The 26,849-nt window shown below is 42.4% G+C and overlaps 1 protein-coding gene across 2 annotated transcripts; it reads right to left on the bottom strand.

Moving 5' to 3' along the window:
* Positions 1–1,830: 1,830 nt before the first annotated feature.
* LOC102566156 (ovalbumin) lies at positions 1,831–23,762 on the bottom strand. Of its 2 annotated transcripts, XM_019498496.2 has the most exons (11): positions 23,634–23,762; positions 23,170–23,278; positions 19,764–19,864; positions 13,229–13,410; positions 12,226–12,410; positions 11,387–11,437; positions 10,134–10,262; positions 8,307–8,424; positions 7,772–7,914; positions 6,993–7,148; positions 1,831–2,459 (listed from the first exon to the last, which is right to left on the bottom strand). In XM_019498496.2, exons 4-11 carry the CDS (start codon positions 13,356–13,358, stop codon positions 2,058–2,060), a joined length of 1,314 nt encoding a protein of 437 aa, XP_019354041.1. In that variant the 5' UTR covers positions 13,359–13,410; positions 19,764–19,864; positions 23,170–23,278; positions 23,634–23,762; the 3' UTR covers positions 1,831–2,057. The 2 variants fall into 2 exon arrangements, with proteins under 2 accessions (XP_019354041.1, XP_014455574.1); XM_014600088.3 differs by lacking the exon at positions 23,170–23,278.
* Positions 23,763–26,849: the final 3,087 nt, after the last annotated feature.

The following is a 26,849-nucleotide window of genomic DNA, read 5'->3' as shown; positions in this document are numbered from 1 at the left end:
CTTCATTATACAGGTGGTCTGCTTTTCAGTTAAGATTTCTTTGTTGAGATAAACATCTGCCTGGTATTGAAATGGTACCTCGGTTATTCACTGACTTGTTCTCAAACAATGGTTAGTGTTCTGTTTTTCTTTTCCTTGTGTGTAATGAACAGGAGACACACTTGCCCTTTGAGGGGTTCTGCCATTTTTAAGCCAGTTTGTGTGCACTGAACTTCTGTTCTGTTACAGGTATAGATCAGTTTTGTGTGCCAAACTTTTGTTTTGTTACAGGTATGGCCCTGTTTCCACTCTCTTTTACTGTTAAAAGTATAATGTCTGTACCTGGCCTAGGTGGTCATTTTTGGCACTTACCCAGGGGGATTCTATTCTTGGACACGCGTGGATAATTACGCTATCATGCTCGTCTGACTGGCAGCAACAGAAAGAGAGACCCTTTTCATAACTTTCTCCAAACATCTGCGTGGTGACAGCACTTACCTGGGATATCGTTACTTAGGATACCTTGGGTCCTAACTCACAATGAAGTAAAGTTCATAGGACTGGGGGTACTGGAGATACGTTGGCAGGTTTTGTGTTTTGAGCTGTAGGAAGTTGGCTTCTGGGTTTGGTGCTTGGTTGAATTTACAAACCACTTTTTTCACTGTCAGACCTATGAACTTCACTTCGTCAGCCTCCTAGGTACAGAAACTCATGGACTCAATGTAGACATTGGATTTATGACACACTACAACTGCTGGACATCTGACTCCCCAGGTACCTCTGCACTTTTACCTGTGCTGCTAAATCCCCCCCTGCAGCCTGTCGCTCACCCTCTGATGCCACCATTTTCACTGACTGGCTTTCTTGCCTGCATTGCATGCCAGCCTTTGGCTGCTTTACTATTCCTTCCATCCAGGAACAGCGCACACATGCACAGCAACTACAGGTGCTTCCTCGGCCTGATGAAAGGGTTTTCAACCCGAAAGCTTGCTAAGATCTATTTCTCTAATTATTCAGTTGGTCTGCTAAAAGATACTAGATTAGATTAACCCAAATAACCTTGTCTGCCAGTGCCATGTCCTTAGACCAACACCCCTTAGTACCTGTCCCCGGTCAGCTGACTAGAAGGACGAAGGGCCCTGGGCACATCTAAGCCCCAGGACTGGGGCTGGCAGGGGGAGTTCTCTAGCAGCTGCTGGAGAAGAAGTGCCTGCAGGAAAGGAAAGAGAGGCTGTGTTGCAGTTTGGCTGCCTGAGATGCTGCTGATGCTACTGTGCTGCAGTGCACCGCTTACCTGTTTTATTTAAAGTGGTAGACTGGACTGAGGCTGTAGGGGAGAAGGCCTCACTGGGGCACACTACTGTGTTGTGTAGAGGTCCCGGCACCAGTAAGGGCGCATCTTTAACGCATACACCGAGTCACACGCTGAGGGCATGCCTTAACACACAGTCACGCATCACAATTTTTGCTTGTCAGCAGTTTGAGGTACAGTTTCTCAGAAACCCCTGCACCTATCTCCTTGAAACTTGGCAGGCCTTATGCCGTCAGAAGGGGATACCATCCCTGCAATTGTTATTTCAATCGGTCAAAAAAATGACCAAGTTATAGGTATTTCAGTGATTCCCCATTATAGTCTAAGGCCGAATCTTCTGAAGCTGATTCGGCCAAATAGATTTGGGACAGTGATCTGAATCTCCAAATCAAATCACTGCCCTCCCAATAGGCCGAATCCAAATCTAAATAAAATATTTCCCTATTTGCACAGGCCTAGTTAATATTGCTTCTAGTCGCACAAAGTATTTTGTAGTATTTGAGGACAGAGCAGATACTCCAGTAAGATTCTTAATAAAATAAAGACAAATGCTGCAGTTTATTGAGGGGATCAAAATCACTGTAGATCAAAATCGGGTACACCTAGGTTCTGTCATTGCCATTGATAAAACAGAGCAAAGTACAATTATTGTGATCCAAAGAAAAATAGAACAAAAATGCCATATTTCTAATTAGCAGTAATTTCATTATGAAGAGCAATCTGTTGATGTCCCGTGATCAGATCGTATTAAATAATTCCTGCTTTTTTAAGGGGAGGAGAATCTACCATAGAAGAGAATGAGATTGGTTTTCTTGTGGCAGATAAAGAAGAGGAAAGGGTGGTTAGCCTTGAACTCTATAAGAGGTACCAAAGATGTTACCTCACCAGTTACTCCAGTGGAGGCTGCTGCCTCAGTACCTTCTTCATTAACCTCCACGTATGACTTATGGATGACCTCTGACACTTTTAGGTTCCTACCTTTAGAGATACCAGAGAGATCAGCTAACTGGGTAAAGAGGTCAGTCATGCCCAAAGAGCTTAACACAGATGCGAGACTATATTGTTCTACAAATTTCATTTGCGGGAGATGCACTTCCACTTTTCTCTCTTCCATGTTAGTGGAACTCATCCAGGATGTTAATTTGTCAGAGTAGATTGTATTTTCAAGCTGTAAACAAAATAGTAGGATCAGAAAGTTGGAATTAGAAGTCACTCCTCCTCATGGTCATGCAGAAATAATAAATAAATGGTCTTGTCTTTTCTTTGTGTTAAACTAAAACTTGTAGTCATGATCCTCATATTTTGTGCATTCTATTGTTTAAGAGCTGGAAAGTTTTCACAGGAAATTGCTGTCAAAAGCTGCCACACAGAAGTACTTGCCTAACACTGACTTTTCCTAGAAATGTAGGACTGGAAGGCACAGCTTTAGTTGTCAGTTCCAGGCCCCTGTTAGCACAGATGACTAGTACTATGTTATGTTGTGCTTCTACTTGCAGAAGAAATTCTTGGTTTTAGTCTCCAGTGCTTTGACCTTTCACTTCATACTATTAAATATCATTCCCTTTTAATTCCATTAGTTTTCAAAGTCATCCCATTCCTCCTCTGATGCTTTCCAACTTTGTGTCATTTCCACTTTTTTTGTTGTCAGCATCATTCAGGAAAATATTTAAGATCTGTCCCAAATGATTCCATGGGGAGCTTTCCTACCAGCCTCCCTCTAGCTTGATACTTCCCATTTCTCCACTATCTTTTCTCATCTTTTTCCCAGTTTCTTGTCCACCTTGGCAGTCTTCAATTAGTCTCTGTCTTCTTGAGTTAATCTATATCATATAAAATGCCTTATTTAATTCCAGATAGACTGGCTTTATTGCATTTTCTTTTATTTGTAAAACTGTGTATAGCTTATCAATTGTTTGGCACAATATACTTTAGTAAACCCCTGCTTCATTTATCTCCTTTATTTCCATTTTTAAATTTTAACTTTTCTTTCCTTTCAAAAACTTATTCTGAGGCTTGATTTGAGGTTGGACTAACATGCCTGTAGGTGCCGACATAACTCCTTCCAATCTCTTTTAAATTCAGGTAGTACAGTTTCTATTTTTCCGTGATGCACAAAGATTTCTTAGGGTGATATCTTTTATTGAACTAACTACATAGCTGGGATAAAGTTGGACAAGCTTTTGAATGCAAGACATTCATCCTCAGGAGATGCATGTAGCATAGGTTACTTCTTCAACTGAGGAAGAATGTCTTGCGTTCAAAAGCTTGTCTAACTTTATCCCAATGACATAGTTGGTCCAACAAAAGATATCACTTTAAGAAATCTTTGCCCCTCAAATAATTTCTGGAGCATTGTGGCTACAACATCGCTTTTACACTATTTTTCAGTCACGTTTTATTGCCTCCCAAGTACAATATCCAGTAGCTGAGATTTTTATGACATCTGTGATTTCACAATGCTGAGACATGGATTAGCCGGTTTGTCTAGTCTATGAACACATTAAGCTCGTTGAATTTAAGTTCCATCCCTGATGTGGTCATGTCCGTTTCCATATCCTCATTCCTCATTTTCAGTCCTCATTTTCCCCCATGTTTGTGCCATCATCCATATTGAACATCCATGCAAAACAGTCATTTTGTTTTAGCATTGTGCCTAGAGTTGGAAGGTACTACCTGCCCTCTCAACAGGTCCACCTGCTTCCAGAGCATCACCCGCTGCAAGCACTGAGCTGACTAGTTGCAGAGCCAGCTAGACAGAGTATATAAGCTAGGACCCTTCATTTGGCCTCTGGCTGCTCAATGCCTCGCACCCTGCAGCAGCTTGACTTGCACCAGCTCTGGACCCCAGTACCTTGCTCCTACTTATCCTGTCATGCATGTGAACTCTTTGGCTCCTGATCTTCAGCCTGACCTTACTATAGACATGGGTATTGCCTCAGATCAGGAATATGACTCCAACTCCCTGGTTCTGACCCCTTTGGGGCAGCCTCAGCCTCTGATCTGGATTCTCTGCAAGCTCAGCTGCTTGGTTAACCCCATGTTTCTCAAGGCTACTTATGTTCTCATCCTTATACCTAGGTTATTTTTCATCTCTATTCCAACCTCACCACAGGGCAGACATGCTGCTTCTATTTATTTATTTATACAATCAAAGACCTTTCTATTAGCTTTAGACTTTTGCAAAAGAAATGTTTTTCAGTGTGACTTCTGTCCACGCTCACTTTCTCCCTGGTTTTTTAAGTAGTTTGCTTTGCTGGTCAGTTCTTTTTGCTTTCCTTAAAGGTAGGGTTTCTACCTAAATGGGGGTGAGGGAACTCACCAACTTTCACCAGTTGATCACAGTGTAAAGTTCTCATTTGCAGTCATTTTGCAGCAGCCCCGCCCCTGGGCACTGATTGGCGAGGAGATGCTGGGGGGGGAGGAGGGAGGATGGGGCTGCCACCATCTTAGTTGCTGTTTGCCCTTTGTGTGGACATGCCCCTCAATGATGATTGGTGAAGAGACCCCAGCAGGGGAGGAGGGATGAAGGGGCAGCAGCCATTTTGTCTGCTGCATTTCATGCTGCCCTGCCAGCCAGTGCCTTCCCCTGCCGGCAATGAGACTGCCTTTTATTAAGTTTTTTTGTTGATGCCATGGATTTCATGGACAATCCTGGATTTTGTTGTTTCCAGGAAACCACGAATTAAATAGGTTCCTATTTATAGGCTTTCTGCTTAATCCTAATATCCTTTTTAAATGGTTATTCAGCCAGTTAGGCCTAGCAACCTTTCCTAGCAGTGTTTTGTTTTATTTTATTTTACTTTTCCCCTTCTCCTTCTTCAACCCCAGCATCCTATCTTTGTTTGGGATATAAGTTTTGGTTAGGATTTTGCCCCTTTTACATAAGGCATTCAAGTCTCCCCTGCAATCTAGTCTCTGAGCTCCTCCATCCAATTGATGTTGGTGAATTATTCCCTAAGCTTTATCTATTGCCTTTTGAAATGATTAACCTTCATGACAGAACTACGTTTGTTTCTCCTTATGTTCAGTTTTAAACTGAACTAACTCATGATTATTCAGTGGGTGATTATGAAGAGCTGATCACACTTTAACAAAATACAATCTCATATAGGCAGACCAGGATTTACAAAAAGGGGGATGCAGGAGCAATGACCAATACTGCCACGGAACCTGCCCCATAATCCCCCACCCCTCCAAGGTGCTGGCTGTGCCAGGGGGAATGGGAGGGGAAGAGAAGGAAGGAGAGATGTCACTGAGTATGGAGGGTGAGAGATGCTTACATGAATCAGTGAATTAGTCCCCAGTTTCTGCTCAGCAACTCTGCTCCTCCCTTCTTCTCCATTCTCTCATCAGCACTTTTACCCCACAAGCCCCTCTCTTGCCCACCACTGCCATGCCCCTCACAGCCCAGCTTCCATGCGGCTGCTCCCTGCAACTACAACGGAGAAGGCAAGGAGCAGTAAGGAAGGGGTGCTGAGAGTGAAGGAGGGGATTTCTACCTGCTTCATGGATTTATAGTCCTCAGCTGATGTTCCCACAATGTGGCCCAAAAGAGGGATGCGACTGTGCCATTGCACCCCTGCCTCTGGATCCACCCATGCTACTACAGCATCACTTCCAACTGGTTCAGTGGCTCTGGGTCTCCCATAATGACAGTCCCCAGTAGTATTTATCTCTAACGACAATGGAGATTTCTCTCCTTTTGAAACCTGACCCTAGGGGTCTATAGCAGGCACTCCCAGTACTACCCCAGTATACTCTCAGTATCCTTCTAACCAGTGATTTTTTTTTTTTTTTTGACCCAAACTGTTTTTAGCCATCATGCCATGAGTGTATAAAGCTACTTCACCAGATTTCCTCCCTCTAAGTCTTTCTTGAGTAGCACACACTTCAGTACCTATATTACATTTATGACTTCTGTTGCATGCATGTTAACCCTGTAATATCCAGTGTCACATTCTGTACCAGTAGTTCAAGTTCCTCTTTTTTTATTTTTTTTGATGCCTTGGCTGCTTATGGTAGTGTACAGATTTCAGTTGGTTCCTTACTAATTGACCTGATTCTTTAGCCAGGTGAAATAAAATCCTTTCACCAGCAGTTATTGTCTACTGTCTTTCTTCATTAATATTGATACTATCTGTTTCTTTGCTGTTCATCCTCCTGATATTTGTTTATCCTTTGCTTTTTCCTCATGTGTCTAGTCTCCTTCTTTCTATGCAACTTAGACTGTTCAATTGTACTTTCATTTTCATTCATTAAACAAATAAAACACAAGCACTGCACATCCTAAAACATGCCTTTTAATTAACATGCCTTTAAAAAGTAATATTGAACTGGAAGGCTGACATAGGCTTTTCAACTACTGTTAGTGTACGTCATTACGTGGTGTTATATAAAATTAGATCCTTGAAATACAAGCCCTCAGGATGATGATTGGTTTGTTAAGAAAAACTTTCTTTCCTGGCTAACACTTTTTTTTTCCCGGTAGAACAGGTCCTTCTAATGCCTGCTATTATGCATAAACAATTGTTAATCAACAGGAGACCACTGTACTTGTGATGGTTATTGCATTGAAAGTGTCCATATCTCTAACTGGTCAAATGTTTTGTGGTATCTGGATTAGGAAAGGGACTAAGGCAAATAAGTCAGATATTCTTCTTGACTCTCTTGAGTCCATTTCTAGAGCTGAATTAAGTTTTACCTGGTCTAGGTCAGAAATGTCATTAGGTAGCAATATGATCATGCTCATTTCTCCATTAGCATATGGAAGCTCCAGGATCTGGATCTTCTCTGACTCTATGGAGGCTATTTTAAAGAAGCCAATCTGATGCATCATTTGCACAGGTTTAGTTTCTTGCTGAAAGATGAACATAAGAGAACATAATGTTTTATGAGCACTTATTTTAAGTACTCTGGCTTATTCATTGGCTTAAAACTTGACTCCCTCCAAGAACAGGTTTATATTTATATTGCCCAGAAATAGTGTTAAGAAAGCAGTTCATAGGCAGGTTTCCTTTGATTACTGCAATGCATTGAGAAACATGACAATGTAAACAAAGAAGTAAAATTAGAGAGAGATTTTATATCAGAGGTGCTCCACCCCTGATCCGTGGGCCTAATCCAGACTGCAGAGCCATGACATCTGGCCTGTGAGGCTCCCCATGGGTGGGGAAACTTTGGCAGCAGGGGAGCAGTGGCAATTAATACTGTCATCTCTCCATTGCAATGAAAATACCAAGTTGTGCACAGCAGCCAGATTGGGGTCAGGCCAGCACCCCTCTTCCCACCCCCTCACCACCCATATGGCCAGATTGGGATCTGTGTGCAAGATCAGGCCCATCAGCTGGTTCTAGTTGGCGGACGGACTGCACGTCTTTCATCTTGCATGTCTGGCAATAAGGTTGGGGCACTACTATTTTATATGTTTTTATACAGTTTATATAGTCATTTGAGAGTAAGAGGTGAGTTTATGTACCCTACCTGGTTTATTGTAAAAGGCATTTCTTTGGTGTGTTTTTCCTCAAATTTGTTGCTCCAGTTTCCTTTGAAGTAAATGGCATTAACCAAGATCATTGCAGTGGAGGCACCAATAGAACCCGGCCCAAACAAATCCTTGATCAGACCTTTAACGGAGACAAGATGGTAAATTGTCTAATTCTGATGGTTGCTGAATGAAGTTCAGCATTTTTTCTGTTTATAACCTTTCACTTCAATGACTGACACTGAATCTACTGACTCTGTTTTATTTGAAGGCTTATTTAATCTGAAACCCATATAACCCATCATACAGTTCAAGAATAAGATGGAAAGAGATGATGATTATATTGTACAGAGTCATTTCATTGGATATCACTCTTATCCCTGAAATATTTCTATTACATATAGTAGCAATAAACACAGGCAAGGCACTGAATAAAAAGAGAACTTTTTTTCTTTTCCTAAATTTCCAGTTTCCTGAGGTTCCTAGTTAATTATGGTTTAAAAAACTACCTGCCAACACTTGTCCTGTCCTTACCATTTGTCTTGTTTTCCACCCAAGAGTTAATTATTATTCTGGCTTCTTCTGCAGCAGTTTTGAAGTTAACACTTTCCAGGCATGCTTGGTACATTCTTTTTGTACATTGCAAGTATTGCTGTAAAGAGGCCACAGATATCATGTTAAGCAGGTTCTCAAAATAAATTCCAACTCTAAAATGAATATAATGTGATCAAAGAGCCACTGACTCTTAGGCCCCGTCTACATGTTACAGTTATTGCACAATTAACTGATTAATTGTGCAGTTATCTTGAGTCCACCTACACGTGCAAAGTACCTGTCACGCCATAAAAAGCTCCAACCAGCTATAAAGGTAGACTTCAAACAGTGCACTAACTTTATAGCTGGTTGCCTTTGAGTTTTAATTTGCATGTATAGCAGGGTCTCCCTTGGGGCTGGAAGAAGAAACATTTTTCTGCAGCTGCACAGGTGCATCATGCCCAGCCGGGGCTGGGAGTCCTGCAATTGAGAAGACTTGGCCCCAGAAGCTGCCAACTCTGGGTCCCTCAATCTCGCACCCCTCTAAGGCTGGGGGATAGTGGCAGCTGCAATCTTGTTAATGCAGGGGGAGCCCAGGATTGGGCTCCTCCTGCACTGGCAATAAGTCACGATGGGATCTAATGCACAATCTCACAATCGCTCCTCGTGCCATGCACATGTGACATAGCAGGAGACATGATTGTGTGGATTGCTCATTAGATGCCATCATGCCTTTACCTGAATGTTTAGAGGGGTCCTTAGAATTAAACCAGTTAGTCATATTCTCTGTTCTTTTCCTGATTAAACTTATTATAAGGGACTTACTGAATTCACGGCAGAAGTCAGCTATGCAGCAGCAACTTTAATTTTGCAGGTTCCCCTGCGTGCTCCCCCTTGCCCCCTATGGGCTCTCAAGGGAGGTGGTGCTCTTCCTTACCCTGGCGACCTTCAAGAGGAGGTTAGATAGGCATCTAGCTGGGGTCATCTAAACCCAGCACTCTTTCCTGCCTATGCAGGGGGTCGGACTCGATGATCTATCGAGGTCCCTTCCAACCCTAACATCTATGAATCTATGGACTGGCAGATGAGCCCTGCCACTCGCTGCTGATTGGCAAGGAGGCAAAAACTGCAGTTTTAAATATGACTCCATTTTTGCCTCCCGGTTTGTCAACAAAAAGCAACAGGGCCACCAGGGCCTCTCAGCCAATCAGCATTGGGGCGGGGTATGTGCAGGAGAACCTATAAGATTAAAGGAACTGCCATGCAGCCCACTTCTGCCATGAATTCAGTAGGTCCCCACTAATTATTCTAGGGCTGGGCAGAAAATATATTTCATAGGATGTGAAAACTTTAAGACTTCCAAATCCTTTTCTGCCACAAAGACAAAATGCCTACATCTTGAAATCTTGACTCTTTTTTATTTTGAAAATGTCGAAGTGAAATGTTTAACAAGTTCAAACATTTGTTTCACAACCTTTTCTGAGTCAAGAAATGTGTTTGATATTGACCTTTTTGAACGCAGAAAAGCGTTTTGTTTTCTATGGACCTGCATTTTGTGAAAAATGTTTCTTCACATCTGCAGCCACTCTATTGAGTATCCTGTGTTGGCTTTTGTATTATTATTGTGCATTGACCAAACTTTTTAACAAGATACCCCTTTAGGCCCTGGAATAGTTAAGGCTCGGACCAAAAAACAAAATCATGGGGCTTTAAACTATGGAAAAATATGTTGAATAGATCTCAGATCCTTTGCAGCATTCATAAATTGTGAGATCCCACTTAGCTCACCAGGGAATAACACTTAAGTCAGAATCTGCTGAAACTCACCGGAAGGATTGAATGCGTCTTGTCGGCATACAGTCTGTTGGCAATTCTGAGAGTATAATTAGCATTGGGTACATTAATTTCTGAAAGAAGTTGTTTAAACTTGAAATGGATGTCTTCAGGGTCACCACACTGAGTTGTTGGAGGCAAAGATAAGGTAAGATAGGGTTTGTGTTGAATTATTTTTGATAGAGAATTATCTATGAAATATGGGGAATATGGCTGACTTGGACTTCTGGCTTGCTTCTGAGAGATTTGCATAACAAAAACTTATTGGTGCCTAATACACTGTGTAACTATAAATTAGCATATGAACCTTCTGCAATAATGGTGATCATATTTTTAATACAATGGATTCTGCTATAATACATGCTTCAGTATTGAGCATATAATAAATTATGGATCCATCTCTCACCTTCATGGATGCGATATCCCCTGTGAAATGGAAATTGGAAGTTGTTTCTGCTCAGAAAAGCAGCTTGTGTAATTACTATGGTGTTACTACTGGGTCTGTGGAATGAAAATCATGCTCTAAAAGCAAAGCTCCCAAAAGCATGATCTGTTCGTCAAATCATTTTTCTTTTAATTGATATTTCTGTGTTGGTTCCTATGACACCCTCTTGGATAACTGTTGACTTGTGTGCAACAACTCTGATTTGTGAGTTACAGGCAGACTGGTCCCTCTTTATCACTGCTTTTTTGCCAAAGCATGCAAATGGCTTCAACTTTATTTAATTTCCCAGGGCGTATCCTCTCTCCCATCCTTTGAATTTCTGCACGTTCAGCTACCTGCCTTGATTCTCAAGTCAAAGTTGTGGTTCTTTTCTACATCTGTTTGGTTCAGATCATCTAATCTAATGCTGTGGTTGCAGGGGTGTCATGTGGCCCATGAGGGCTGGTAGATGGGCCAGGTATGTAGTGACAGGGACGGCTGCCTAAATCCAAAGCAAGGAGCCCTGGTGTGTGTGTGTGTGTGTGTGTGTGTGTGTGTGTGTGTGTCAGTGGTTGGTGGGGAGTGAGCTACATCTGCATTAACTTCTGCCTCAGCTCATGCCTCATGTAGCTGCCGCCACTCTTCCCCACTGCTGTATCCAGATCCAGCCCACAGGAGTCTTTTAGTCTGGATCTGGACCAGGGTGTGAGATGAGTTTCACCTGCTGCCATGGATATAAACCTTTTAGAAGCATATTCAAGCTAGGTCTGCTTTATGATCTGATGAGAAAATTTCACAAAAGAAGGGAGAGGACATGTCTTACCTTTTTTACTAAATGGCTTTTGAGTCCTGTAACTTCATCAAAATTAAGTACCTGCCATTAAAAATATAGTTTGTAAATTAAGTGCAGGAAAATAATGTAGCTGTGTTTTACATTTGACATGTCAGCAAAAGATATTTGCTAAAAATCATGTAATAACATTTAAGAAAATGGGCTAGATAAATTGTATTGCAGAGACTTTTCATCACCTTGTAATATACTCAGTAAGCAATGCTTTGGGTTCCTACAATAAGCACCTACTTCTGTTTGCAATTAAGTCAGTAGAATCAGGATTAATGACTCTTTATTCTTCCTGTGCATCTTAATCAGATTTTCCACACCCGCTGCCATTTTTTCCTGGTCCCAATTTCATGAGGTTTGACCCATGCCCTTAAAAATCAAAGTCAGGTGAGATCTATTCATGGCATATTTTCTGCTTTCTGGGATCTTATTGCAGGGCTGAAGTCTGAGTAATGAAAGAGTTCAAAAGTTCCAGCTGAGCTTAAAATTAGTTCTGTTCTCCAGGTGATCACTTTAAAATTTGTACATATGATCCGTTTCTCTGGGAGTCTATTTTCAGTCTAGAAATGGACTTGATCCTAGCCCCCTTGTGTGCTTTGCCTAACTACCCAACTATATTACTGACCCACTTCTATAATATGTACAACCAAAACCTTGGAAAGCCCTTCAGAGTGAGATGAATCTGAATAGAACTCTAATTTCTGTCACTGTAGTCCATCTTTGAGGTGTGCAATATCCATAGATAGGAATGGGTAAGCAGTTGCTCTGTCATAGATCTGAAATCTAAATCAGGTATGTCAAACAATTTAAGTCAGGCTTACTTTTTCCATCTGCGATGCAGTGTTTCCTTTTGCACCCAAGTAGACCATGGCCAATGCTGACAAGATGTTCAGTGGGGAGTAGAGGATATTTGCATTTGTATGGCTGGGTTTCAGTACTCGGAATAAATCGAAACAAAAGTCAGCATTTGCTGCACTGATGGAGCCCATTGTGAAATCAGAGTATTCTAGGGAAAAAAGAGCAGAAGTAGTGTAACTACGTAATAAAGGCATACAGTACAAATTTTAATCGCATGCTTCTACAAAATAACAGGTACATCTGATGCACTGAAAACTAAGATTAAGTCAAGGGACTGGAAATAGTTGTTTAGTATATTTTTAAATATTTGTATTTCAGTGATATAGATTGAAATGACAGTGCTTTTTTCACTGTGAGTAGATGAGATTTCATCTTTTATGCCCATGAACTCCACAATCACTAGTAATCCAATTAATTGTTAGCATATATCTAATTCTTTGTATGTTCATGTTTTTGTATTTCTTTTTCAGCAAGCAAGAGTTGCAGATACTTCAAAGTAGAATGACTGATGGGCAGTCTGCTGTTTCTTTGAAATAGAAATTTATTTTTTTTTATTTTAATCTGGAATAAATTAAATTTTTTACTGCGAAATATAGTGGCTTCTATATTGTCCTTTTCTAAATCAAGGAAAAGGCCAACTTTCAAGGTACAAGGAAAATATTGATTAGTTCCAGGTATGTAAATCTGGAGCAACAGCATGGATTTTGCTTGGCTAGCTCCAGGTTTATTATTAAGTACAGTTTGGACCTTTTATTTGTATTTGCTTGTGAATGCTGTATATACAGGGAAAGAGGGTGGAAGTCTGGACAGGCAATATCATGTCAACTGTCCTTGCTGTAAGGATCTCAGACATTGTAAATTAATCTTTTTTTTAACTGAACATAGGCTGAGTGACATTAAAATTAAATAAACAACACACACCCACACATACCATAAGTTTAAGTTTAAACTTAAAGAAAATCTTACCTTTATGGCTTGCAGAAATGAAGCTGTGTGGAGAGGCTATCTGGTCCTCTTGAAGTAATATATACCCTCTACTTTCTGACGCTCCCACTTCTTTCTTTTCACATGTTGACCCTTTGAATGCTGAAGCCATTGAGTAGGATCAAGCTCAGACTTAGCAGTTCTTCTTTTTTCAAAAAGTAAAACTAAAGGATATAAGTAAAACAAATGCTACTCTAAGACCTAGAGAACTGAAGGTACATGGTACAGTATCCTCAAACAGGGTATGCATGGGGTACTGGGTAGACCAGTGCAAAGCTGATTGCTGCTGTTCGTTAGACTTTTTACACATTAAATGTATTTGGAGCATATTAACTTGGCAAGAGCCAAGTGAAAGATAAAAGGATAAGTGATGTAAAAATAAATATTGCAAACAAATCTACCCAAACTGTTAGTTAACCTGTTCTTTCTTCCTCTAGTTACCATATCATTTTCTTAGTTGCATCTCTGTGAAACGGTAAACTCCAGTTAAGTTACAGTATCTACAGCTGTAGTTTGTACACAACTCACTATTTTCTGTCAGGAGTCTCTGGAAACAGATACATAGACACCTACTTACTACCTGTTGCAACCATTTTGTCTGGTTCTTGAGCATTTTATCCTTATGGTTTGTGGAAACGAAGCTTGCAGAAAATCTTGCAAAATATATACTTCCACTGCAAAGGAAGGAGAGGAAGGGTGGTTTTTAACCTAACTGCCACAAATCTGAAGTGACTGAAACAACAAAAATATGGCTGTAGCCTGATGGATACACTAGAGCAACTGGCCTGGGGTATGGAAGCTTTAGGGGGAAATTCCCCCATTCAGCCTTATTTCAGAGTAGTGTTTCATTTTAGATCACTGAATTGGGCTAAGCAGGGACTGGAAAGTATAGGTCTCCCACATTTCTAGGCTAATTTATAACCATTTAGGCATAGAATTCATGTGTGTGATAGCGTCTGTGTGTCCATGTACTCCTGATCAAGCAACATATTTTGCTGGAATTTTATTTTGGTGAATGTATTTGAGACTGCCTTATTGGGAGGAGAGAACTGAAGAACAGCATGGTTAGGAAATGGGTATGAAGGGAGTTAAAGACAGATATTTTTAGTTTACCTTGTAAACTTTTATTCTCTGCATCATCTGAAATGAGTTAGTTTCAGTTTCGCAGTGCTTAGGGTCGGAAGGGACCTAAACAGATCATCAGGTCTGACCCCCTGCCCCGGGCAGGAATGGGTGCCAGGGTCATATCACCCCAGCCAAATATCTGTCCAGTCTCCTCCTGAAGACCCCCAAGGTAGGAGAGAGCACCACCTCACTTGGGAGCCCATTCCAGAGCCTGGCAGCCCTAGCTGTAAAGTAATGTCTCCTGATGGTCAGCCTGAACCCTCCCTCTAACAATTTGTGGCCGTTATTCCTAGTAAGCCCCAGTAGTGCCCGGGGGAACAGAGTCTCCCTCAATTCCTGCTGGTCCCCCCTGGTGAGTTTGTAAATGGCCACCAGATCTTCTTCTCTTGTGAAGGCTGAACAGGTTCAGGCCCTTTAGCCTCTCTTCATAGGGCCTGCCCCGCTGCCCCTTGACCATGCGAGTGGCCCTCCTCTGGACCCTCTCAATGCTAGCCACATCCCTCTTGAAGTGCGGCGCCCAGAACTGGATGCAGTACTCCAGCTGCAGCCTGACCAATGTTGCATAGAGGGGAAGGATCACCTCCCTGGACCTGCTTGTCGTGCATCTACAGATGCATCACAAGGTGCAGTTAGCCTTACTGACCACTTCCTCGCATTGGCAGCTTATGTTCATCCTGGAGTCAACAGTGACTCCAAGATCCCTTTCTGCTTCTGTGTTGACAAGAAGGGTGTTCCCCAGCCTATAGGTGTGTTGCTGGTTCCTTCTCCCTAGATGCAGCATCCTTGCACTTGTCTGTATTGAATTGCATCCTGTTCTCATCCGCCCACCTCTGTAATCTGTTTAGATCTAGCTGGATACTGTCCCTCCCCTCCAGCGTGCCCACCTCACCCCACAATTTGGTGTCACCACAAAATTTGTTCAGTGTGCTTACCACATGCTGTTGTCAGTAGTGCATAGAACTTGAAGGTAACTTTTTATGATAAACCATTACATTTTGTTCTCTGGAAATCTTGGGTACATAATGCTCTTACAGATGTCAAACCTAGCACCTTCTTTTTATCATTCATGAACGAACTTACCATACCTCTCTGATGAAGAACTACAGGTAGCTCAAATACAGAGTGCAGCTGAATAAACATTCATGGTCCGAGGGACAATCATAATACACAATAACAAATAACGTTAAAATGTATTGTTTCTCTGAAAATAATAGACTGGACAAGTTACAAAGAAACCAGTCCAACCTTAGTCAATATCATGGAGCAGAAAAAAAGGAAACAAAAAAACAAAACCCTATTTTGTTCCCAGGATGGAAGTGGCAGTGATCCTAGTATACTTCACATACAGCATGCTGTATGCCACTGGTGGTATGTGAAGGTGGTTGTTGTTGTTGTTATTATTATTATTATTATTATTATTATTAGGGTAGCTTATGTGCAAAATAAAAGGTATTAATAAATTGCATAGGATGATTTTTTTTATTCCCACTCAGAAAACCCTTTTTCTTTGTTACCATTTTAACTTTGCAGTGGTTACTTTTGCACGGCTTTTCAGTATTTTGGATTCACAAAAATGTGTTAGCTGCTTTTGAGCATTAAGGGAATGGAAAAGATGCACTTCTGCTCTTAATAAGTACCTTGCTAATGGGATTACTGCCTCTGGTTTGCATTGGAACCAGATATAAAGCAGAGGTAGTGTTTAGGTCACACACAGTCTAATCAAAATTCACTAAAATGGCCAACATCCATGTTCTTCAAAAGGGACTCTGCCCTTGTACTGTATCTATAGCTGTTTGTGTGTTTCTCTGAGGATTTTCCATTGTTGTGATGTTTCCATGTGTGCAACTGTGAGACATCTAAATGGGAGCTGTCAGTGAAAGTGGAGTGAAATGTGGCCAGTGGCGTTGATGCTATAAGGTTGGCCATAAGGTTCTCTGCAGAGTTGAGTGCAGAGAAATAGGAACAAATATGACCTACCTCATCCTTCCTGTGCACTGAAAGAGTTTGCAGGAAGAATGTTCTAAGGTTACTTTAATAATTTATGATAATGTGTACACAAGAGGTAGCAGAGTAGAGACTGTTTTGGTATTCCTTGAGCATTTCACTTTGCAGCTTTAGCATCTTTGAATATATCCATGTTCTGTACGAAATGATTTGACTTCGGTGTATTCCATACAAGTATATTTATTTAACTGTAAGGGCCATATAAGAACCAAGAAGTGCAACTGGCAAGAGATTTTATGTTAAAAAAATATATATTTTGTTCAGTTTTCTAATAAAAAATTAAGCTTTCTATAATAATGAATATTATTATAGGCTCAGTACTTTCTCCATTGTTTTTCATTGTGTACATTGTCATCCTGCCTGACACCCAATCCAAGAAGAATGGTTATGCCAATGACCTAGCTCTAACCAAATCAAGCAAGCAATAAGAAGCCACTGAATCGATTTTTGACATCAGACATGAACACCCTTGCTGACTACTTTTATAAACAGTGTCTCCAACTCAGCCTTGTTAACACAGTTGCAACAGCTTTCTACCTAAATAACAGCCAAGCAAAGAAATAAGTCAAGATTGGCAACCAGACACTTGAACATTGTCACACCATCACTTACCTAGCAGTTAAGTTAGACTGGGCCCTTATCTATCGCCAGCATCTGAAAATAAGGTTAATAGCAGAGGAGCTTATCTGTCACCTTGCTGCTGCCACCTGTGGTGCAAGCCTCCAAACACTTCTCACCTCTGCTTTGGCATTTGCATATCCTCCTACTGAGTACTGTGCACCAGTGTGGGCCAGAGGGCGCACACTAAGTTAGTGGATTCCAGCCTTAACAGTGTCATGAGAACCACTGCCGGATGCTTTATGCCAGCTCCCAGACGTCCAGAGACAAACTGGTACCCTACCCCTAGGTCTCAAAGCCCAAGATGCAGACCATTTGTTGCACTCCAGCCTAGTAGCTGCAAGCCAGAAAACTGCCTGAAGTCTCAGAACCTATTTTCTACTCAGACAAATAAGGTCATTGAATGTACAGATGGCATGTCACCTAAAGCATGAACTTCCCATCAGTGGAGGAGGCAATATGCTGCACAGAACTGTGGCTAAAGAACTTCATCCCCAACACCAGCTTCTGCCCCTCAGGCTGGCAGCTGCCCTGCAGGACCTGGACAGCTTTTAACTGTCCCAGAAAGGGCATTGGACAGTTTAAGGTGAGCTTGCACTTTCGGGGCCTTTCCAGTAATGCTAGCTGCAGCTGTGGTGCTCAAACTCAGACAGCCGACCACATCATCTATGAATGTCCATACACTCCTTGGGGTGCAGAAGGTCTTCTCGATAGTGACCATTCTACCTGTTGCTGGCTTTCTGGCCCTCATGCTTTTGACATATGTTTGTGGTGACACTCTCATTATCCTCATCCATTTTGAAAATTTCCACAGAAGAAATGTTTGGAACTGAAACTTTTTTTTTTGTTTCAGAATAGATTAAATTTTAAATTACATTTTTATTTTTCCTGCCACTCAAACTGGACAGTCCTGATCCAGTTTATCAATGAAGATACTTAACCAAGACCAGGCCCCTGTCAAACCCCATGCAATACCTCCCCCCAGCTAGACACTGAGCTGCTGATGACTAGTCATTGAGCATGATGATTCAACAGCTGTGTATCCACTAGTATATCTAGTACTGCAGACGAGAGATTCTTAATAAGAGTCTTATTTTGAGAACCCAGTTTTACTGTAATTCACTCCTCTGCATTGTGTGTTTACTTGTTAAAGGTGTGGATGACTTCTCAGTCACAGTTTTCTATGGTGCGTTGCTTGTGTAGATTAAGGAGTAATAGAAGCTTTGTTACTTGTGCATTGTATTGCCCTACCCCTTGTCTGGTTTTGTTCAGTCCCTATTCACTTATCTGTTGCACTTCATTGCCCAAAGGCCACTTGACTTGTACAGTGCTGATTCTAATCCATAATTTGTACGTGACAGTGTATCTTTCCCCACAAGGAGCTCAGGCTCCTGTACAAACAGTATTGGGTAAGACCTCTGAGGAAGGCTTATTTATTTATTTATTTATTCGATTTACATGTTACCACTTCCCAATAGAGGATCATTATACCAAGTTATGGAGAGTGTAAAATGGGAAGATTAATAGCAAGGTAACTTAGTGGCAGCTGGTGGAGGGAGGAGGAGCCCGATGCCCCTGATTGCAATTGCAATAGGGGAAATAGCAGCTGAGCAGGAGACCAGGGCCCACAACTTAATCCATCACAGGCTGCATGCTCCTTATGGCCTGCCAGTTGGAAATGCCTGGTGCAAGACACCTGTTCTCTACTTCCATAATGAAGAAATCCAGAGGCTCTAATCATAGTTGTAGAGGCTACCTTAACAAATCAGAGATGCTGGATTTGACCAGGCTCAATTTTTTTATCTGAAACTCTTGTGCTCAATCTTCATTGATTATTTTAATGAAGATTTTTTTTCCTGCAAAAATATTAGAATTGGAAAATATGATTAAAAAAACCCCCATGGACCCAACACTCCAGAGTCAGATGAATGCACAATCGTAAATGAATGTGGAATCCAAAAACCTACGTTCGTTCATTATGCATCTTTTTCTGGTGTTTGAGACCATATAAAGCTCTGTTCTTCTATTTCAAACATTAAAGTGAAAGCAATGAAGGAAAGCAAATATGAGGAAACGTTGTAAAATGACAACATAGTTGAGATTTTAAAATTGAGGTAATCAGGAAAACCAAACCATAGTTTATATAAAAAGACGCTTGGTATTTACATGCTGAAGGATATACAATGGTAAAATAGTGTAACATTTGTATGTGGAAGGCAAGTTGAAATTTCTTTTAAAATGTCCTGACCTTAATGTTCTCAAACACAATGCATTCACTTTTAAAAAAGTAAGTACCATCCAGGTGTCACTTGGAAAACTGAAAGCTAGAAGTTACATTTTAACCAATAGAAATGTTTTCCTTATGATCTTCAGAGGTGAATTACCACCACAGTTTACCAGGTGTTGGGCAAGCTTCCAGGATTACGTGGAGAAATGTACGGGATGACTTGATGCTTCTCTAGCATGCAGGTCAAAACACAGGCTCACTAAAGTAACAACGTTTTAGAGAATAAAACTAAGGGGGTGTCATTCCAAGACAGAGAATGGATTGTGTATGTATTTTATGGTAGCATATCCAGGGGTCTGAGCCAAACTATATTCGCTGCTGTTTGATTTTATACATGAAATGGACTTGGACTATATTAGCCACTAGAGCTGGGTTAATGATGAAAGCATAATTTGTTTAACAAGTTATTGGTTAATCTGCTCTTTATTCCCCTAGTTGCCATTTTTTTTGCCTTCTGGGTGGGAATCCATTGTATTTTCATACCTTCCTCTTGGAAATGCAGAAGTAACTGTTTGAGCTTTCTATGCAGGTCTCCTGAAGAGTGTCTGGAACGGCAGTGAAAATTAAGTTCCTCGAGGTCAATCCTGCAAGCAAACCATTCAAGTCAGCCAGTTAAAGAACTGTGTATGATTCAGAGAGCTATTTCCCATGGATGCTGCCCTGGCTCCACTGAAATTCTTGCAGAAAAGTGATATAAATTGGATCAGGATTCCACCCATACAGTCAATCCCTCTTACTCTTATTTCCAGCAACCATGAGAAGTGATAGGCATGATGACACTATGACTATCTTTAGAAGCTGTGGTAGGTGGAAGTAGTCACAGACACCCCCCTGCAGCCAGAAAGAAATGGAGTAGACTCTTACTCCAGCAAGGGATTTCAGAGAACTCCCCTCTGGTTTTAGTAGAAGAGATGGGACGGGGCTGAGATGGTGAGCCGAGCACCTCCACTTTGTGTGCTGGGTGGCTGCTGGTAGTAAGGAAGGCTGAGATGCATTTAGATGGAGTAGGAAAGAGGAGTGGAAGTCCAGTCTGGCTGATGTAGAGCTGAGCAACCACCTCTGTTCATGAGGTAATGGAGCAGAGACTTGAATTCAGGTCTTCCCCCATCTGGGCACCAGGCTAGTCACTTGGGCAGATTCATTTTCCATAACCAGATTAGATTAATAGGAGAGATTTGTCATCAAGGTCTGTTAACTGCCTGTAGATATTACTTACAGAATTAAAGTTACTGCCTCATACCTTTCCAGATGTGGGGGGAAATGGCTAATCTTAAACTTCTGAAAATCAGACCATACTACATTAATGTACATGCTTCTTTTATAACAGTCTTGCTCTTTGACACTGAAAATGGCTAATAAGAAAGGCTTGGGAGTAGTGGTGCTATGAAATTAGATGTGGGAATGACTAAGAGAATGTGCTGCTGTATGTGTTGTATCGGGTCCCACAGCTTTGAACTCCAGGCTTCGTCTGTGTGCATCCCACTGTTGGATGCAGCTGTGCTGGATGGGGCAGAGACTACTCAGAGAAGGTTGGCAGAGCTCTTACTGTGACATGGAGTGCATTTCTATCCCGAAATGTCTAGCATTCACTTCAGTGCTAAGTTCTGGGAGGGGAAAGGTAGTGAGATTGAGTATGTGTGCATGTGCGTGTGCATGCATGCGTGTGTCCTGGAGTCAGGAAAGGTCACAGGAGTATAAATGCAGAGTCCCTGCTATGAATCTGGATGCCTGGACCAGATGCCTTTGCATATCTATCACAGCACAGGAGGCTCAGATCTGTGACACGGCACATTTCTCTTCGGTCAACTGTTTACAGATTACATGCATAAACCCCACAATGTGGCTCACATATCCATTTACTGGGGACGAGGTGAGACTAGTGAAATATTGTATCAAGCTCTGGTGCATTCTGGGGAATTGCCTGAACCCAAGAAAACTATGGTGTGAATACTGTACTGTCACAGTCTTGGCATTTGTTTTCTTTCTGATTCTTAATGCAAGCAAGAATTTTTCAGTCCCTGTATCTGGCTGTTGCTGTTACAGTTGCGGTGTGGGGCCAGGGGTGGATAGTGGGGGGTGCACTGCCCTGCTTTGAGTCCTTGTCCATCCAAAGTATAAAAACAACTGCCTGACAGTGGCAGCAGCATTTCAAGTCAGGCAGTGCTGAGGGAGTTGCTTCCTGGCTCATTATCATGCACCTGATCCCTCCTAAACTCTTCATTGCACAGGTGTTAATGAACCGCTCTTCTTTTTAATGGTCTTGATGTTCCATCCCACACACTATTCTTAGTTCTGCAATCCTGTTAGCTGGTTCTGGTCTTAAAGCTCCTATTTCACAGCCCTGCAGATAGTTTTTAACTTATTCCAATGAAGTCATATTTATTTTTGCTTCACTCTTAAATTGCATAATACAGCCCTAGCCTCCTAGCATATTAGTAAATCTTCTAGTTCATTTTTTAACTGGAGAAAAATGTATAGTTTTGTATGTGTTGATGCACCTCCCCATCTGTACCCCCCTTTTCAAAATTCTAGATCCACCCATGTGTGAGGCTGCTGCTGCAGTGCCATGGGGTCCCCAGGAAGCTGCCATTTTGGTAACCCCTCTGAGTGGCACCTGGGGCTGGTGCCTACTTGCCCACCCACTGCTATGCTGCTGCTAAGGCAGAAGAAATAACTCAAAATTAATATTGTACATTCTGCTATCCTTGTCAACACCATAAATACAGGGAAGACAACTTGTACAAGATCATAGGCACATGCTTGTTCTTAAATGGATAAATGGTGGAGCTTTTGCTATTTTCTTACAGGAAGATGTGTTCTCTTCCTGGGTAAGGTTGTGATATGGTTCAGTTTTATTATCCCGATTCAGATACCAGCTGCAATAGCCATCAAAATGCAGTGCAGTAACGCTCAAGGTCAGCCTGAAAACTGCACTAATGTCATACTACAGTGATGATAAAATTCACACACAATGTTTGTGGATTGTTTCCAAGCTCCAGGGGAATGCAACAGGAACAAGATACCGTAGTGTATTGTAGAACCTTATACTACTCTTGCATACTTTGAGAGAGAAGTACATCAATTCTTTTGGAGCTCAGTTTTACAGATTCACAGAGCCATTTTCAAATGGCTTTATAGCAGGAGTTTTCAACCCTTTTTAAGGATTGTATTCCTTCTGGGTACACTTCTGGTGAAGCAGGAGGGAAGGAGGTGGAGGCTGCTGGACGTGGTGTGTGGGGGTGGGGAGGTTGGCAGTGGCTGGACACAGAGCAGGTGCTGGGGGTGGGGGGAGTGAGTGGGTTGCACACGATGGTGGTGCAGGTTGGTGGATGGTGGTGGTGGCCACTGTGTGCAAGCTCTCAGCCACATCCAACCAGCTGGGCAACGCCTGTGTGGCCCTCAGAGGGGAGCCACTGCCCTCGCCTCCCCCTGGCCCTGCTCCTGGGAGGCAGCGGCACAGGGTGCTGGGTGGCGACTCTCTGTCCCTGCCCGCCCACCTATGTGCACCCCCTAGTCCCTTTCCAAGTACCCCCAGTTGACAACCCCTGGCCTATAGCAATTCCCACGAAAAATCCTCAAATTTGAATTTTAGGTCTGTCCAGTAATTTGAACTCCTTTTATTCAGCATGAGTAAAGTGTGCTTATTTTTTATTACTGAAATGAACCATGCATTTAGACAGAACTGCAAACACAAATGGGTAACTAATACATGTGAGTGGTTCTGTTGGCTCCAGTATTAAAATTAAGCTCATGTGCTGGAAAAATAAGGTGCCATTGTAAGAGACCCTGTTATATTCATAAGAAAGGTGCAGCTGAGCAAAGGCTAGGAGGGGAGAAAGCAACCAGGGGGTAGGAGCTATGGGACTGCAAGTAACTACTTGGGAGTTACCTGTGTGGCAGGGCAGAGCTCCTCTTGCATAGGAGGGAAATGGCTGTAGCTCAGCTATGCAAACAGCAGCAAATGAGAGCAGGCTGCTCACTTACTCACGCAGATGCACCTGCAGCCAGAAATGGATCCAGGATTATAAAGTGGGGTGTGGTTACAGCAGCTGGTGCTGCAGGGGGTGGCTGCACCCCTTGTTCCCTGCCCCACCCCACTGGGGCAGGCAGGAGGTGCTGCAGGAGAAGCAGCTGAGAAAGCAAGGGTTGCAACAGTGGCCAGAGCACATGTGTGGCAGGGAATACTTGGGGGGAGCAGGCAGGGAAGGGGAATGCACCTGCTCACTGCTGTTGGCAGCCCAGCTGGAGAGGACAGGCTCACCCCTCAAGTGCTGTCCCAGCAGCAGGCAGCGGGGAGGGGAGGGAGAGAGAAGGGGGCATGCCTTTGAGTGTGGAGGGGAAAGAAATGCTTACCTTCTTCAAGACTTCAGTCCCTGGCTGTGAGTGCTCTGGTGGTATGGTTGGGGGCAGAGATAGGGGGTATACGTATAGTACTGCACCCTCTCTGGAATCGCCCTTGCCCCTGCCTGACTAGAAAGGGTGGAGCTCAGGGGAGATGAATCTTAGTTTCTGAACCAGAGAAGGCAGCCTCTGAGTTAATCTTTACTCTGTTTTCCTCTGCAGCATATATAAAGTCCACGGGTTCTAATTCTGCATGATACAGTGTCTTTGTTCAATTTAAGTATTGCTGGGAAGTAGGAAATATGAATGCATATCACTACAGTAGTCAGACCAACAGCTTTTGATCTTCAAACAGTATAATTTCATATCATATAAAACAAGAATGGGGAAAGTATGACATGCCAACATAAATGAGGTAAGCAAGCATGTGTTAGAGAGGTTTTGGTTTTTGAGAACTTCTGATTTTGAAATGCTTTTTTGCTAATGATCACTATTTTTTGCCCGTGTTATCAATTGAAGCGTTCTACATTTTCAAGATGCAAGCCTGACTATCCAATTATGGAAAAAAAATCAATGAGGTACAAAACAAGTGCCTCGTGCATCAAGTGCCTAATTTCACAGCTTGGCATCAACCTGAGGTGAGGTTCATTCCAGATTATAGGTAGGATTATAGGTGTCACTGCTTGTCAGTGAAGCAGACTAAGGTTTCCCCTAGGATGACTTCCCTGTGAGCCTCAGCCCTACTGCTTTTATACCAGGGACAGGAAACAGAAAGTGCCATTGCCTGTGAGAGCCACTAGCCCCTCTCTGAATTGCCTCTTGATCTGTGGTACTATCTCTCCTTTATCAGGGAATAAGATGCATGCATTTAAGGGCTTTAAATATTGATCATTATTATTCAAGAATTTGTGCCCCACTGTTGGAATGTTTTTTGGAGTGCTCTGCATTTTAGCATGTACTAGCAGGAAGAGTTAATACTCCTCCCCCCCCCCAGCTACAGGAGGGGCAGGCAGGCTCTGCCAAAAAAAAAAAAAAAAAAAGGATCAAACCCCTCACTGCTTCTGTCTTCTGCAGGTGCCTGAAGCCTACTTCCCCAAGCCCACCTGTTTGAAGCCCGCTGGGCACTGCTCCCTGGGCAGTACTGGGGAAGATTTGGATCAGGCCATGTGCTACCTCTGAGCTGGGGCAGATCTGCCCTGCTAGCAGCCTGCCCAGGCAGCCCTGGTGGGGTGCAAGGACCAGGGCAACCTGCAGCTCCCCAGCCATGGGTAGGCTCTGACTCTAACCAAAAAAAAAAAGGATCAGGCTCCTCACCATAATGTGATGAAAACATTTAAACGACAGGTTTCAATTAAAAATCCACTGTTTCAGTTTAGGGGTCATAAAATAAAACCTTGGGGATTAAACCCTTGTCACGTGTACAAGTGCCCATAGAGTTCGTCTTGTGAATGTCTCTTTGTCAGCCCTTCCAGCTAGGAGGGACTGAGTGTGTGAAATAAGTTCCATAGTTTGGAAAAGCTTATTTAGTAGACTTTAGAGATACGCCTTATCTTAAAAATTCCTAATAAATGGAAACTTTTGTTCTCTCATCTGCACTGTCTCCCTCCTGATTTAGAGGTGCAGATAAGTTCTCTACATCCATTTTCAGTGGTTTGCTGCACCTTTAGAACAGAAACAATGCTACTCTTCATTTTTTTATTATAGCGTCCTTCCCTTGTCTGTTCACAAGCACTAGTGATTCACTTTTATTCCCTGGACTTACTTGCCAAAAAACCTCTGGATAGCTTTCATAACACTAAGTGTAATCATAATCATGAAGGTGTGCACCTTTGCCTCTGAAACAAGAAAGCACGTAGCAAACTTAACAAATTGTCAGAGAGCAGTTCTCAAACATTTTAGACTCAAGGCACCCCTTGCTTGCTTGTGGTCCCCTTCATAACTTTTGTGAATTAAGGAGTGCCCTATTTAAAAAACTAATTGATTTAATTACAGTGCTTACCTCCTTGCAGAGAGGCCATGGCCTTACCCTCCCACACTTATCTCCCCTCACCTCAGGGTACCCTTCAAAAGATCTTGCAGCACCCCTAGTTGCAAATCACTGCTTTAGAGCTCTCCAAGGATGCTCCCCTCCAACCCCATCCCTCTCCCCAACCATTTTCAATCTGGATATACTGTGTTAAAGAAAGATTAACTCAACAAGATGATTCATAGCTTAGTCGCACTGCTGCTCAGTTGCAGATCCCAAGCAGGTTCCCTTCTGACTTGCAGTTTAAAAATCTTCCTAGATGGCATTTTCTTATCTTCATAGTTGCTATTCTTCTGTAATCTCAGAGCCCTCTGCAACACCTCTCTCTTTCTCTTCACAGATAGGGACAAATCCTTCTTAAGAAAAGTGTCCCGTCCATTGCCCAACCCCAGAGAGCCACCCTCTGGTCCAGCCCCTGGAAAGGGGTTCCATTCCTCTAAGGTGATGGAGTGCATCCAAAATCACATGCAGCAAAGCAGTCAGCTCTTCCTAAGATAAGACCTTCACTGGTCCACAGCTATATGACAGACAGACTCCCTACACCCTAAATCCCAAGCAGTTTGTAAGAGAACATGTAGGGCCTGTTTTTTATCTCAACCTCACAGGCTCCTACCCCATGCCTCCATCTCCCTGTTTCTGTCCCCTTTGTTTCTGGGGGCCTTCTTTCTCATGGTCTCTTCACATTGTCATCTCAAGTGCCTCCCTAGCACCAAAAATGATAGGAGTCTCTACAGGGGCTGGTAGGAGTTCCCAAGCCCCTCTCCCCTCACCTCCCTGGCACAGCATTTATGTATTCATATGGAATTCAGCAACCAAATACAGAACAAACTATAAACAACGACACTGAAGGATAAGGCTAGAGTGACAGTTTTAGGTTTGATATCCACGCTGCACAGTGAGCTTGGTGTAGACTTACCCAGAGAAGCCACAATATTGCTTTTTAAGCTTGCATACAAACACCCCCTTCCAATAAACTGATTTGAGAATGTATTTTGCTTCAGAAGCTCAGATCCTTGCTTTAGAGTGTGTAGCCATTTTAGGTTGATGCTATGACCTTCCTCGTCCCCGTCTGTAAAAGATGTGTCAAATAAATATTGAGACTGGTAGATATTTAAGGCAAGAGATTTTTGACCCTCCCTTTCCTAATTATTAGAATTAATAGAATATAATTATCCGACTCTCTTTAAAGTACATGCCTTAAT

Source organism: Alligator mississippiensis, chromosome 3 (genome assembly GCF_030867095.1).
Source record: "Alligator mississippiensis isolate rAllMis1 chromosome 3, rAllMis1, whole genome shotgun sequence".
Taxonomy (NCBI): Eukaryota; Metazoa; Chordata; order Crocodylia; family Alligatoridae; genus Alligator; species Alligator mississippiensis.
This window is presented reverse-complemented; position numbering and strand designations above follow the sequence as displayed.

Coding starts and splice junctions, on each gene's coding strand:
- LOC102566156 (XM_019498496.2), bottom strand. CDS start 13,358: ATGGCTTCAGCATTCAAAGGGTCAACATGTGAAAAGAAAGAAGTGGGA. Junction 11,438..12,225: donor CTGCATCGCAGATGGAAAAA/GTAAGCCTGACT, acceptor TTTTAATGGCAG/GTACTTAATTTTGATGAAGT. Junction 2,460..6,992: donor ACATTTCTGACCTAGACCAG/GTAAAACTTAAT, acceptor TTTTGTTTACAG/CTTGAAAATACAATCTACTC.